Consider the following 12864-nt stretch of genomic DNA (forward strand, 5'->3'; position numbering starts at 1 on the left):
TATTTTGTACATGTCTGTGCAGAAAAAAAATTGGTTTCACCAAAAAAAGTTTGTGAGTAAATAATTATTTTTAGGCAATAATAATAAATGTTAAAAATATATGTTTTTAATAGTTTATGTAACGTTTAACTATGTGTTTTTTTTTCTTCAGACACTTCATCGCCAATAATTGCTCCCAAAATTGAGAGAGAAGAACCAGAAAAGATTAAGAAATGGCGAGAAGAACAGAAGACTCGATTAGAAGAAAAAGGTATTATATCATATTGATTAATAATTGTGTGGCTATTTACTTAATTTCTTTTATGAATATGTAATTAGATGCTGATGAAGAAAAAAAAAAAGAAGAATTACGGCTGGTCGCTAAAAGCGAATTGGAAGAATGGTACAAGATTCACAAGGAACAAATTGCAAAAACTAAAGATGTTAATCGGTAATACAAACTTATATTTTAAAATATACTATTATATTAAATTATATTCTATTATAAATATATATTCTTTAAATGCTTCATTGGAATAGAGAATCTGCAATGTAAGTAGTACAATTTAGAATAAATAGATTGATGATGACTATTTCCAATTATAAAATGTATTGAATTTTTTTTATTATAAATAGTAATATTATAATTTGTTTAATTTTTATCTAGAAATGCAGAGAAACAATTTGTTGCTGAATCTGATGAAATTGAGCCAGGCACTGAATGGGATCGCATCTCAAAACTCTGCGATTTTAACCCCAAATCGAGTCGTGCTTGTAAAGATGTTACACGTATGAGATCTATCATTCTTCAACTTAAACAGACTCCACTGAAAAAACCTGTATCACCTGCAAAATAATTTGTAATCATAATTTCCTTTCTGTCATTCCTATCCAGTAAAATATTTATTCTATTGAGTTTTTTATTTTATAACATTGCTACATAGTAAATATTATATTAATTTCAGAGATAATAGGTATATAATAATATTTGTTGCATGTTTATGCTCATTATATTGTATTATTAATTTGTTATTTATAAAGTATTATTCATAAAATTCAATTATTTGAAAACTTTTCTGTTACTTGTAATATATCATAACATATTGCAATAAAAATCAAATATTTATACTTATAAATGGGTAACTATGTTTTCATTTATTAGGTTATGTGGTTCTGGTAAATTATTATAATTGGTAGGTTGTATGTATGTGAAGTTCTATTTAATTATATATTTGTGTAAGTTATAGCTGAAGTAAAAGATTAATGATTTAATTTATTTGTTGTTTCTATACAAATATTTACTATAACTATAAACTTGTTTAAATTACTGGTGTAATGTGGTCCATCACAACCTGGCAGCTTTGAAAGAAACAGCATATTTATTTTATAATTTATGCTATGTATATTAGTTGTGTTCATTTAAGTGTTTTAACTAAGTGATACCGATATAAAAAAAAAACCAAAATAAAAAAATTAATAAAACTTGTACAAAAATATTATAAAGCCTACGACAAAAAAACTAAAGCCCCCCATTCTATGTCTCTAATGATACTCTCCATAAATACATATCCATCCAAACAGTAAAAAAATGTTGTCAAGATGTTCTAAAAACGTGTGCACTCTAATCTCTACAATCATTACGACTCCTTGATTTCGGAACTATCTGTTCCCACTATTCCTGGTGACCCAAAAAGGCGTCTAAAATGAACATGGTGTCGTGATCTACTCTAACTAGACTATTCGCCACCACCACATATCAGAAAGTCGCATCAATAGATCAATGGTCTCTTCACTCAAATCCCCTGTCTGAATAAAAGTAAATAATTTTAATTATTCAACCTGTTTGTTACATTACCCACATTGTTTTGACTTTTCTATACTAATTCTTTAATCACTTGTGCGTATTGTAAACAATTAAATTATTGAATTAATTATTAATTATTGAAAAAATTTATCAAAATCTTGAAAATTATCAATCATTGTAATTCATAAATTATAAAATGTTCATTTTTTATAGCTAAGGATTGAAAATTTAAAACAAGATTCCACGTAAGTAATTTAATTCTGTTACCAAAAAATCTAAAAAATACATTTGCACAGTTTATTTTTATAGTAATTTTAAGTACAAATTTGGACGAAATTACATATTAAAAACCTAGAATAACTATTTTAGTTATTTTGTTGTGATTGTATAATATTATTCTTTGGTATACTTGAAACTTCTAAAGTATACTATTATATCTATGATAGTATCACGGTTTGTTATTGATGTATAACGCGTTATAAGTACCTAATAGACATTATGATATGATTAATTTGGAATTTATTATAGGTACCTATTATTGGTCAATTTTTTTTAAATACTATAGACTATAATATAATATTATGTCTTATATCTAGACTGACATACCGTCTCCGTTCAGAATCGTTTTTCTTATACAATGATATTATATCATTGAATTCAAATTTAATACCATCCATTATACAGTGACCAACTTGTAACCTACTGTACAGCAGAGCGAAATCCACTTACCCACCTTTTTTATACTTTTGAGTTTCTAGTTATAATGTGAGAAAGTGTGTTGATGTTGATTCGTCGCGTTACTACTTATAGTGTGTTAATTATTAATATTAATTTTTAAAATTTGTGTTATAAGTTTTACATTTTTCTGCTAGTGGTTACATTATAGTAATTAGTTTCTTTTAATCATGAGCAAACGAAATACAACTTTGTATTCATATTTTTCAAAGAAAATTAAATCTAATAATGCTGAAAAAAGTGGTTCGTCACAATCACAGGTTGAAGTAAATATTTATTTATTAATTAAATACTAGAAAAATATATAATTTGTGACATATACGTTAACATATATTCAAATAATATTAATATTGTATTGTAAACCTACAAATAAAAGGCCTTATGTGATGACATAATGTTGTTTTTTTCTGTTTAATGTAGGTTAAGCTATTTTAGAATAAAAACACTATAGAAATATATTAAGATTTAAAATAATAATTTTGATCTTGCCCCGGGTGGGATTTTATCCTGCGGGCGCCCTTGGTAAAATTATATTAAACTTAATTGAAATAGATCGAACAACCGTATAATACAACTAATTAGATTTTATAGTATTTATAAGGTGTGTTAGAAGCTTAAATAATTCCATTAAATAAATTCGAATGTATTTACCAATGTTGTTGCGTTCTCTGTAATTATTTAACTGGGCCATTTTCTGGAACACAGACCTATTTTTAAAGTAAATTCTAGTGGTTTTATACACTCAAAATATGTATATAGTAGACGGGTTAACCACAATATGCTCGGGTGCGTTTGTAATCATGACAGTTGGGATTATTTAAAGTACACCTATAAAAGGTTCTTTGGCCTTGATTTTCATGTATGTAATAAACGGTTAGTTTTAGTGACCTAACAGAAGATTTTTTGGTCATTTTCTGATTATTCTAAATCCAAATAAATAAGGGAAATGTTAGTTATTTTATTTTATTATGTACTAACCAGTAACCACTGTCATTAAATGGTCTAACACAGGAGCGTAATTAGAGTTGTTGCAGGGTATGCTTAAGCAGACCCAACAATTTATCAAGATATACATATACAAGTGTTCTAAACGGACAAAAATAACCTTTAGGCTAATGGCCTAAGTTGTCGAAGTCTTAATCCAAAAAAAAATAAATATATATTCATAATACTTTACATTAATTAGTACAATATAATATAGAACTGCTGAAAATTATTTTTGCCTTCCTACTTTTTAAAATGACGCCCCTGGTTTTACGTAAAATAATAAATATTTCATCCTATTTTGATTATGTCAACGTAAATTATTATTTAAATTGTTAACTGATGAAGAAAAATCTATAATTACAAGCTGTCAACGTTATAGATTTTATAGAGATTTTTCTACTTATTACCTATATAATAATTGTAAAGTCTGAAAAATCAATTCTTATTTTCTATCGATTTGTTATCTTTAGTGATTGTAAAGCCTCAATGTATATTTTGATAAATAACTTTAGAATAAGCTATTTGAATTATTACCAAATTACGAACCGGTAGGGTAACAAAGAAGTAAGTTATTAAATATATTATGACTGTTATTTATCACTTTTTATTACAGAATATCATAGTATGGATAAAAAAAAAATGTAGTTTATGGGTCCCAACAAGTGGCTGCCTTTAAGAAGAATATTGACTTGGTGCATTTAGAATAAAATAGATTAAAATGTAAAAAATGTGTATTGAACATGCTATTGTATATAAATACAACTGTAATTAATTATATCAGTAGTAATTATTTACTTGCTTTTTGTATACGTAACACATATCTATTTTTAACAATTGCTTATTATTTCAAGTGCATTGTAAATTACATCTATTATTTAAAGTTCATAACTAAATAAAGCTAAAAATCAGTGTGTTAAATTCAACTATCACCATGAAAATATTTTTATTATATTATAGGTTTAAAATTCCTAACATTAATAGTAAGTTCAAAGAAGATAATAATATGAAAAAAAAATCATTCGTTTAAATGTACCTATAGTAAAGTTTTACTGATAAAAAACTTTGTTATTTATTTATTTCAGCCAAACCAATTACAACGAATTTCATTAATAATTATTGCTGATACGAATACCAACTGAATTATAATATTATAGTGAAGATTGCGATATACCGATATACCGGTATATGTACCGTGATTGCGAACAAGCTGAAGTAATCTCGAATCTGGTATACGAAGTTCATCGATATTACAATTAATTTTATAGTAAAATACTTATACAAAATAAATACGCTATGGCGTAATCGAATTTTGTCCGTGTCAAGAGAATTTATCAAAACTGAGTTATAAATACGTCATCGTCATTGAAAAAAAAAATATTTTATAGGACTACTTGCCTCAATAATATTGAATATCTATTATTTAATATGTCTTGAAAATAATTTAATAGTTAATCTTTTAATAGAGATATATTTTATAATATTTGTCCAGTCACGATAATTATATATTAGTTTACTTGCGAAACTCAAGAAATCGAATTAAGGGAACGTGCTTGAAATTCGAATATCGTGGAATTCGCTATAGTCTAGTTTAAATTATTCAATTAACATAATATCTTAGAATTAATAAAAAAATATCCTCCATTTTTACTTATATGTATATTTTATATATTATTATATTCATTATATTATATAATAAGTCTGATAAAAATGTTTAAAATGTTAAATTTATATTCATTCAGTTTTTTTTTTAAACAGTCATCACAATATTTAATACCTAGGACCTAGGTAATAAATAATAATATAAATTAAACAATAAAAGCGTTTTATAGTGTACCTGCCTACTAGCTTATTGTAGGATTTCTATTGAAATAAATTACTATGACTTCTAACAATTTACCCAGCTGTATGCATATTTTGGGTTGTTATTATATATTAAATATTTGTATACACATCTACACACGAGTACTATTATAGTAAGTTAAATTCATAAAATAATAAGTACCTACTTTAAATTCTTTTCATGCATTTGTATGTATCATGTATATTTTATATGAGTTTTCAATTTAAGAAATATGACGTTAATAAGTTATAATTAACCGCTCAATGTTAACAATAAATACAACGACTATCCACACAATTTGTAAACGTTATTTTTAGTTGTGTAACTTTTTACTGTTTGAGCTTTGAAGGTATATTTACAAATGTACAATGATACACTCTGGCTGTGTTCGTACACTTTAAATCTATACAAAGATTACTGTAGTTTTTTTATATCAATCTTTGTTTTCATTATTATTTGTCTGAAATCCTCCAAAACTATCGACACGTACTTGTTTTAAGAAAACACAAGTCTGCTGAGAATAACCTTCGAATCCCAGTTTTATAATGTACATCATTTATTATTATTTGCTGTCAAGTCTCAAGTATCAATACTTTCACTTGACTTATAACTATATAAGTTTAAATCTCTAATACTTTGTGGATGGTTAATATACTTGATTTTTTAGTCAATTATTATTTCTAATAATTATATTTGTAAAGGTACTTTTGTAAACAATAATTTTATTACATATTCAATTTTTCTAAATAAAAAAAACATAATTAATCACATTGTAGATATATGAATACAAATTCCTAGTTTTGTTTGTTTTTGTTATTGAACTTGGCTTTTGTGACAAGAGAATGATTTTGTTTTAGTTACGATTAGAAAAGAAGTCAAAAATAAAAAAATATCGTACATTATATTATGTAAATAATTTTAGATTAGTGTAATAACAGTTAATACAATTATAAATATACAACAACCCTACAATAATTAGCTCAAACATAGTTATACTAAAGCCAGTCATTAATTGAACCAAATTTAACTGTGAAAGAAATAATTGAGTAATAAAAAATGTTACTGTACAAACCTTTGTAACAAGTTCGGAGAACTTATATCTGGGATGCCAGCCATAGCTTTTTCCATCTGAATCGGATACATCATCCAATATTCCCGAGTCTAGACGTTTTTCTCCATCGCCCAAAACTAACATGTACCGGACACGGCATTGATGGTCGAATCCTGTGCATCGGTTCAAATATACAGACATACGGCCTTCAACTGAAGTACCTAAAGGACAAAAATTAAAACAATTACATGTTAATAATACATCATAATATGAATAATAGCTAAATAATTAAAAGTGGAAAAAGAGGGTTCAAATTTGAAAAACAGAAGTTTGTATTGTCACTGAATCATCCTTAAGTAGTACAAAAAGTCTCAAGTATTCTAAAATATGGTCTCCGTGTGTATTTAGAAATTCCAAAATCATAATTTGAATATATAATATATAATTTAAGCATAAAAATAGGGTGAGCATGCTAAAAAACACCCTGTATTACTATGCAGTATGTATACACTATACACCTAAAAAATCTTTACTGATGAAACGCCCTCTTAAAAATGTAATACTATAAATCTCAATATAATTTTCTGATGTAATAATTCGTTTCACATTTTTTAGTTTGAATTAAAAAGTTTAGGTTTCTCCAACACTGATCCACATTATAATTTTCCAATATTTCTGTTAATTTTAAAATTACTTGCCCATTTATAAATATGTTAGAGTTATAGTGGTATGATTATATTTAATTAATATTGGATAGTCCTACAAAGAAACTTTGCTACTACGCATTCATTATAAATTGTAAATGCAAATCTAAAGCCATTATTAATTCAATACCTCAATAGGGTCATCAATTTTTATTTTAGGTGCATTAAATATTTTTAACTCTTGATAATCTCGTACGAAAGTCTTAAACTAAATCGAATTAATATTTAATATAACTTACTTAGGGTATAGCACCAATAATAGCACGAAGGCTTACTTATGACCTGAGTTTGAGTTTTAAAATGTACTATGTTAATTTAATTTTTAAATAAAATAATATTAAATAACATAATAATAATGTTAATGTCTTTAAAATTGTTAAATATTTAATTATTAATATTAATAATTACAAATTCACTTCAATACAATTTTAAACCTTTTAGTTTTTAAAATAAATGGTTTTTGTATAATATGTTTATTACGTCCCTAAAAAAATGTGTCGCCATAATATTGAGTTATTACTTATTATTAGTTATTACGTATAACTCACGTATATTATATCATATCCATAACGAACCAAATATAAAATAATAAATAATTAGGCAGTAGTCGTTATGTTAAAAAATATATTAGGTATGTATTATTATACCTATTTTGTAAATATTTTATATATTGTCTAGATAGATTAGGTTTAGTAGAAGTTCTCTGTTGAGAATATGACAAAAAAATAAAAATTACCAAAATACGTTGTACATAACAAACAAAAATATCACGAAATATCATGAAATATTTTATATTATTTAAAAAAAAGTTATTGTATGAACAAAAGTTTTTTCAGTATGCTGAGCTTTGAAAAAAAAAAGAATATAATTTTATATTATATCAGTAGGTACCTACAATCAAATCAGGAGTTGACGTTGCTTATTATACAACTGCATAATGATAGTGAATATAAATATAGTATAAATAAACCTGACCTATAAATATACAAAACTTGATTTGAATTTTAGATTTTGAGAGAAGCGAGAAACGTATTGGTCTTCATACAATATTATTATTTTTTTTTTGTGACCACTATTAAAAATACAAAGAGTGCTTCAATAACTTCAAGCAGTCCTATTTAACGAATGAAAATAACATTTATTTTGTGCTTTGAAGAAATCGTTTTTTGATATTATCAGTACATTATTATTTAATGCATTAAATAAAGTTCAGAAACCGTGGTTTTAATCGAGATCCAAGCACAGTCGTTATTGTATGCGATGATTTATGATTATTTTCAAATTTGTAACAATAATAAACTACTTATAGGCGCAATGATCAATGAATTGATACGATAATAAATATAGAAAAATTACAGGCATCTGGTTATTTTTTTGATATATCGATTTCATTATTTTATTTCTCATAAAAACCAAGTATAGACACTTTAATTCATTATCATATTATATAATGTAGTGTCATCACAAATAGCGATCTCATATTGAAATACTCTTATGGCATCACCCACCATTTTTCAATATTAACCGATATTGATATTATACTACCTATCACTCACCAAGCACTTCAACAAAGCACACACGTATTTATAGATCTTAATACCTTTTTTTAATACCTACATTTGAATGCATGAATTCAATTTGTTCTGCAGGAAATAGTTATCGATTGCATAGTTATAAATTATGATAATCATAGCGTATCGAGTAATTAATAACATCCAAACGTTAAATAATAATATAAGCGTTTTAACTGATACATGTAGAGCTTAACCGTACAATGTTATAGTGATGTTATTGTTGCTACAAAGGGATTGTATTATACACGTGTGCAGTGTTCATAAACTATATTAATACAAGAGACAGTACATAATTGTTATTGTTGTGCAATTCGTATAGTTTAAGTTCAATCATGTACTAATTGCTCCTAACATAATATTACAATATTATTGTACGAATGAATAACACGTAAATGAAACACTGAAACACGAAATGTAAACTTTTTATAAAAACTATTAACCATCGTGATATCACCTGAGTATGAATATTTAAACTTTTATAGTGACCACGGCCAACAGGAAAAACAGTTGTCCGCGATAGTGTGCGTGAGAGATTGTATATAGGTGCGTTTGGTATTATTATCATTCTCAATTAGTAGTGAATGTGAATTGTATTATTATTATTATCTATGATATAGTTTCAGCGATACGCGAAGTAGGTACTTAAATAATACTCATACTAATAGGTATTCATTTTTTCTTTTACTATCGCCGATGGTTATGATAAAATTTACGAAGAGATAAAAAAAACAAACGAGCACTTACACGACACGTCTTTGACGCCGTGCGGATACAGTGCCAGGTTCCAGTCGAATCCGCCGAAAGTGAAGTACGACGTCTCCAGCTTGCACTTGGTGCCCCTGGGCGACGCCGTGCCGTACTGGTGCTGGAGCGCATTTCCAGCCGCCGGGTTGTGGTGGTTCTGGATCTGATGGTGGTGGTGCAACAGCCGGGACGTGAGCGAAGTGGGCACGCCGAACTCCGTGTCGTACACCGTGCGCACGTGACCGATGGACAGTTCCAGCTGGAACTCGCCGTTCGCGTCCGTGAAGTTTCGGCCGTACAGGTCGCTGACCGGTATGTAATTTCGGTTCCCCTGGGCCGGGCAGTCCGTCGTAAACTTCACCTGAAACGAGACACGCACACAAAGTGGTTAGGTACACTGCAGGTAGTGTAATGGCAAATGGCATAAATTTTATGCCGCACTTTAGAAACGTCGTAAATGACACGCGGTCTTAAGTTGGTTAACTGTCCTCCTGTAAAAGCGGCACTGAGTGTTTTCCAATCGGCACTTAAGTGGAATACTTCTATAACCATACCGAAATACCAATGCCTACTAATCACCGTACCGACATTATCTGCGCGCTCGCTGCAGCCCACAGGTGCGGTATACCGTTATCTGTTCTGTCGATATAATATAAACACCGATAACCGAAAGAAGATCGTTTACTTTTATTCATTTAGACTTTGATCTGCTCATCACTCACTCTATCAAGAATTTCAAATTTAACCATTACTTGCAATAATTCAATATACCTAGGTGTACTCGTACAGTATAATATTGCAAACATGTTTTACAATCTCAACTCACAGAATATTATTTTGTCGATTACACTCACGTCTCAGAGATTCATCACACCAAGTAAGTTCTTTACACTGCGTGGTTGATGTCGGTTTTGTTATACAATTCACACTGTTTTTGTTACTATACCTACTTAACTACACGTACAACTATTGGTGGTACACAATATTGGATTTTAAAACAAAATAAATACATTTACTTATACCTAATATGGTTTTAATGATAGCGTTCAGTTTTTTTAAATGTGTTTATGGTAATATCATATCCCTACATCCTACGTGTCAAAAACAATAGTATGAAAATATAAATAAGGTTAGTGTTCTGAAAACGGTTTAAAATTTAATAAAAAAAAGTAAAACCTACACAATATTCTCGTATAAAATTGAAATAATATAATATGGAAAAACAAATTATGATTATGAACACTATAAAGTATAAACAGGTTAAAGAATTTTTATTAAAGAATTTTTATTAATTGACTTACTATAGTCAATTAAATATTCGAACGTGTGTTACATGTCTTCATTTTTTAAGTTACATAAAATTATTATAATTATAGTTGGTACAATATGTTAATATAAAGTTTAAAATATTATATTATAAACTATGATAATAAAAATATTATTTTCTTTAATAATCTGTTAAATTTGAAAAATTTGAATATTATAAAACGTGTTGAATATGTATAAAATGTTAAAAAAGGCATTCAGTTTTTCAGATAGCAAAAAGTGTATTCATCGTGTACTCATCGTTCTACATCGACTGAAAAATATTGCTCATTACATTATTGCATTGCATTATTATTAAATATTTATTTGATATCAGTTGATACTAAGTCTTAGGTAGTTAAATATAACCAAAATAATAAATGTATTTTTGGGAACGTGTTTTATTAAAATATTAAGGTTCACTGTTTTTATGTTTACGATAAAAATCCACGTAAAAAAATCATTGAGTTAATTGAAACATACGATGGATAACATTTTCGCAGTAAAAAAGTATCAATTTCATAATTAACATTTACGAGTACTTTCTTTTTCTTGTACTAGCTAGAATTACTTTGGTCCCTAACGGCCTAACTTATAGCCATATATTTTGCCTCCGTTTAAAAATGTAGTATGTTGGGTCGTATACGTGTATAGCTTTAGTTTACTGATTTAGCTAAGAGTGATAACAAATGGGTGAAAATAGCACATATACCTATTTCTATATGTGCATTTAAAACATTAAACAAAACATTTCATAGTCAACAATATTTTTCATAGAAATGAGACAGTACAGATGTAGGTGCAATATAAGTCATAATAAAAAGCATAATCTATATCGAACAAATATTTAAGAAATTGTATGAATAGCAATATAACATTTTACCAATAAAATATTTATTATTATTAAATTATAATACTTGTAAACATTTATTCAAAAAAATGTACGAAAAATAAATTAGTGATAGTAATGACATTAATTAGGGAAATATAAAATAACACGTTTCAAAATACCTTTAAAATTATTTTATGATTTCTGTTCGTAAATAAAGATGTTTAAGGTTGAAATGATTAACAGTATATTAGAAATCAACATTATCCAACATACTTATGACTTATGAGAATTGTCTATACGAAACATGATATTTAACACAAATTATTAAATTTTAATTATACTATTAAATATTAATATATACAAGCCCGGATTAAGACATTTTGAGGCCCAGGGGCCAAAGTTTTAAAAGAGAGGGCCCCAGTACGAAAAAAAAATTATAATAATAGTTTATTATATACATTATGTTTATAATGTATATATTATTTAATATTAGGTACCTGTTATAATAAATATATATAGATATTAGGTACTTGGCAATAAATAATGTATCATTTTATTTATAAATTATAATGTATAAGCTTTTTTCTTCGCTAAATAATCATCGATTTTTTAAGGTGATTTATGCAGTGTTATAGACTATAACGAAAAAAGTAGTGGACAAATCTGAGGCCCCTAAATAAATTCAAACTATTGAGGCCCGGGGACCATGGCCCCCTCTGGACCCCCCTTAATCCGGTCTTGAATATCTACTTTGGATTGGGGATGTACATACTCATTTTTTCTTATAATAATTACATATTTAAATGTATGGATTTTTGAATTCTTTGGCAAACTAAAGAGTTAAGACCATATTTTCTAATTCTTACATTTGTATGCAATTTAAAGAGTGTCCTGTGGTGTACAGACTTAATTTGTTAAATCAGTACTTACCACGTTTTTAATGAAACAATAAGCAGATTACAAATTTGTATTTAAATGTCGATACATGTATAAATAGAAATTTAAATGAGTAGTTTTGCATTCTTACATTTTTTATGTACGAAGGATAATAGCCTACGATAATAGTTTTAAAATGATTATAATTATTAATATTACATCAAACTATCAAAGTTTGTAAAAATTATCCCAGTTTAAAGTATTAGACTAAATTTACATAATATTATACAGTGTGTCCCGTTTTAAATGTACCACTAAATATCTCAGCCCGATAATCTTAGATTTAAATACGGTTTGCTGCAATAGCTAAGGGGTACTGAAGTACACATTTAAGGACAAATTTCAAATTTTTAACTCTTGTAGTATGCGCATG

The 12864-nt window shown here is 27.2% G+C and overlaps 2 protein-coding genes across 10 annotated transcripts in view; one reads left to right on the top strand and one right to left on the bottom strand.

The window, feature by feature from the left end:
* LOC100160662 (clathrin light chain) overlaps positions 1-1115 on the top strand; it is a 5417-nt gene extending 4302 nt beyond the window's left edge. For 3 of the 9 annotated variants that reach the window (XM_029491025.1, XM_016809252.2, XM_029491022.1), the window contains 5 exons: positions 23-52; positions 152-250; positions 319-430; positions 520-531; positions 647-1115. In XM_029491025.1, the coding sequence (XP_029346885.1) occupies positions 23-52; positions 152-250; positions 319-430; positions 520-531; positions 647-836 (443 nt within the window). In that variant the 3' untranslated portion in view covers positions 837-1115. 9 annotated transcript variants of the gene reach the window in all.
* A 5134-nt stretch (positions 1116-6249) lies between these two features.
* LOC107885663 overlaps positions 6250-12864 on the bottom strand; it is a 33742-nt gene continuing 27127 nt past the window's right edge. Inside the window, exons 4-5 of the mRNA XM_029491211.1 lie at positions 9419-9779; positions 6250-6617 (exon numbers count right to left, since the gene is read on the bottom strand). Of these exons, the coding sequence (XP_029347071.1) occupies positions 6250-6617; positions 9419-9779 (729 nt within the window). The remainder of the gene's footprint in view (positions 6618-9418; positions 9780-12864) is intronic.

The sequence above is a fragment of the Acyrthosiphon pisum genome, chromosome A3 (genome assembly GCF_005508785.2).
Source record: "Acyrthosiphon pisum isolate AL4f chromosome A3, pea_aphid_22Mar2018_4r6ur, whole genome shotgun sequence".
NCBI classification, from domain to species: Eukaryota; Metazoa; Arthropoda; class Insecta; order Hemiptera; family Aphididae; genus Acyrthosiphon; species Acyrthosiphon pisum.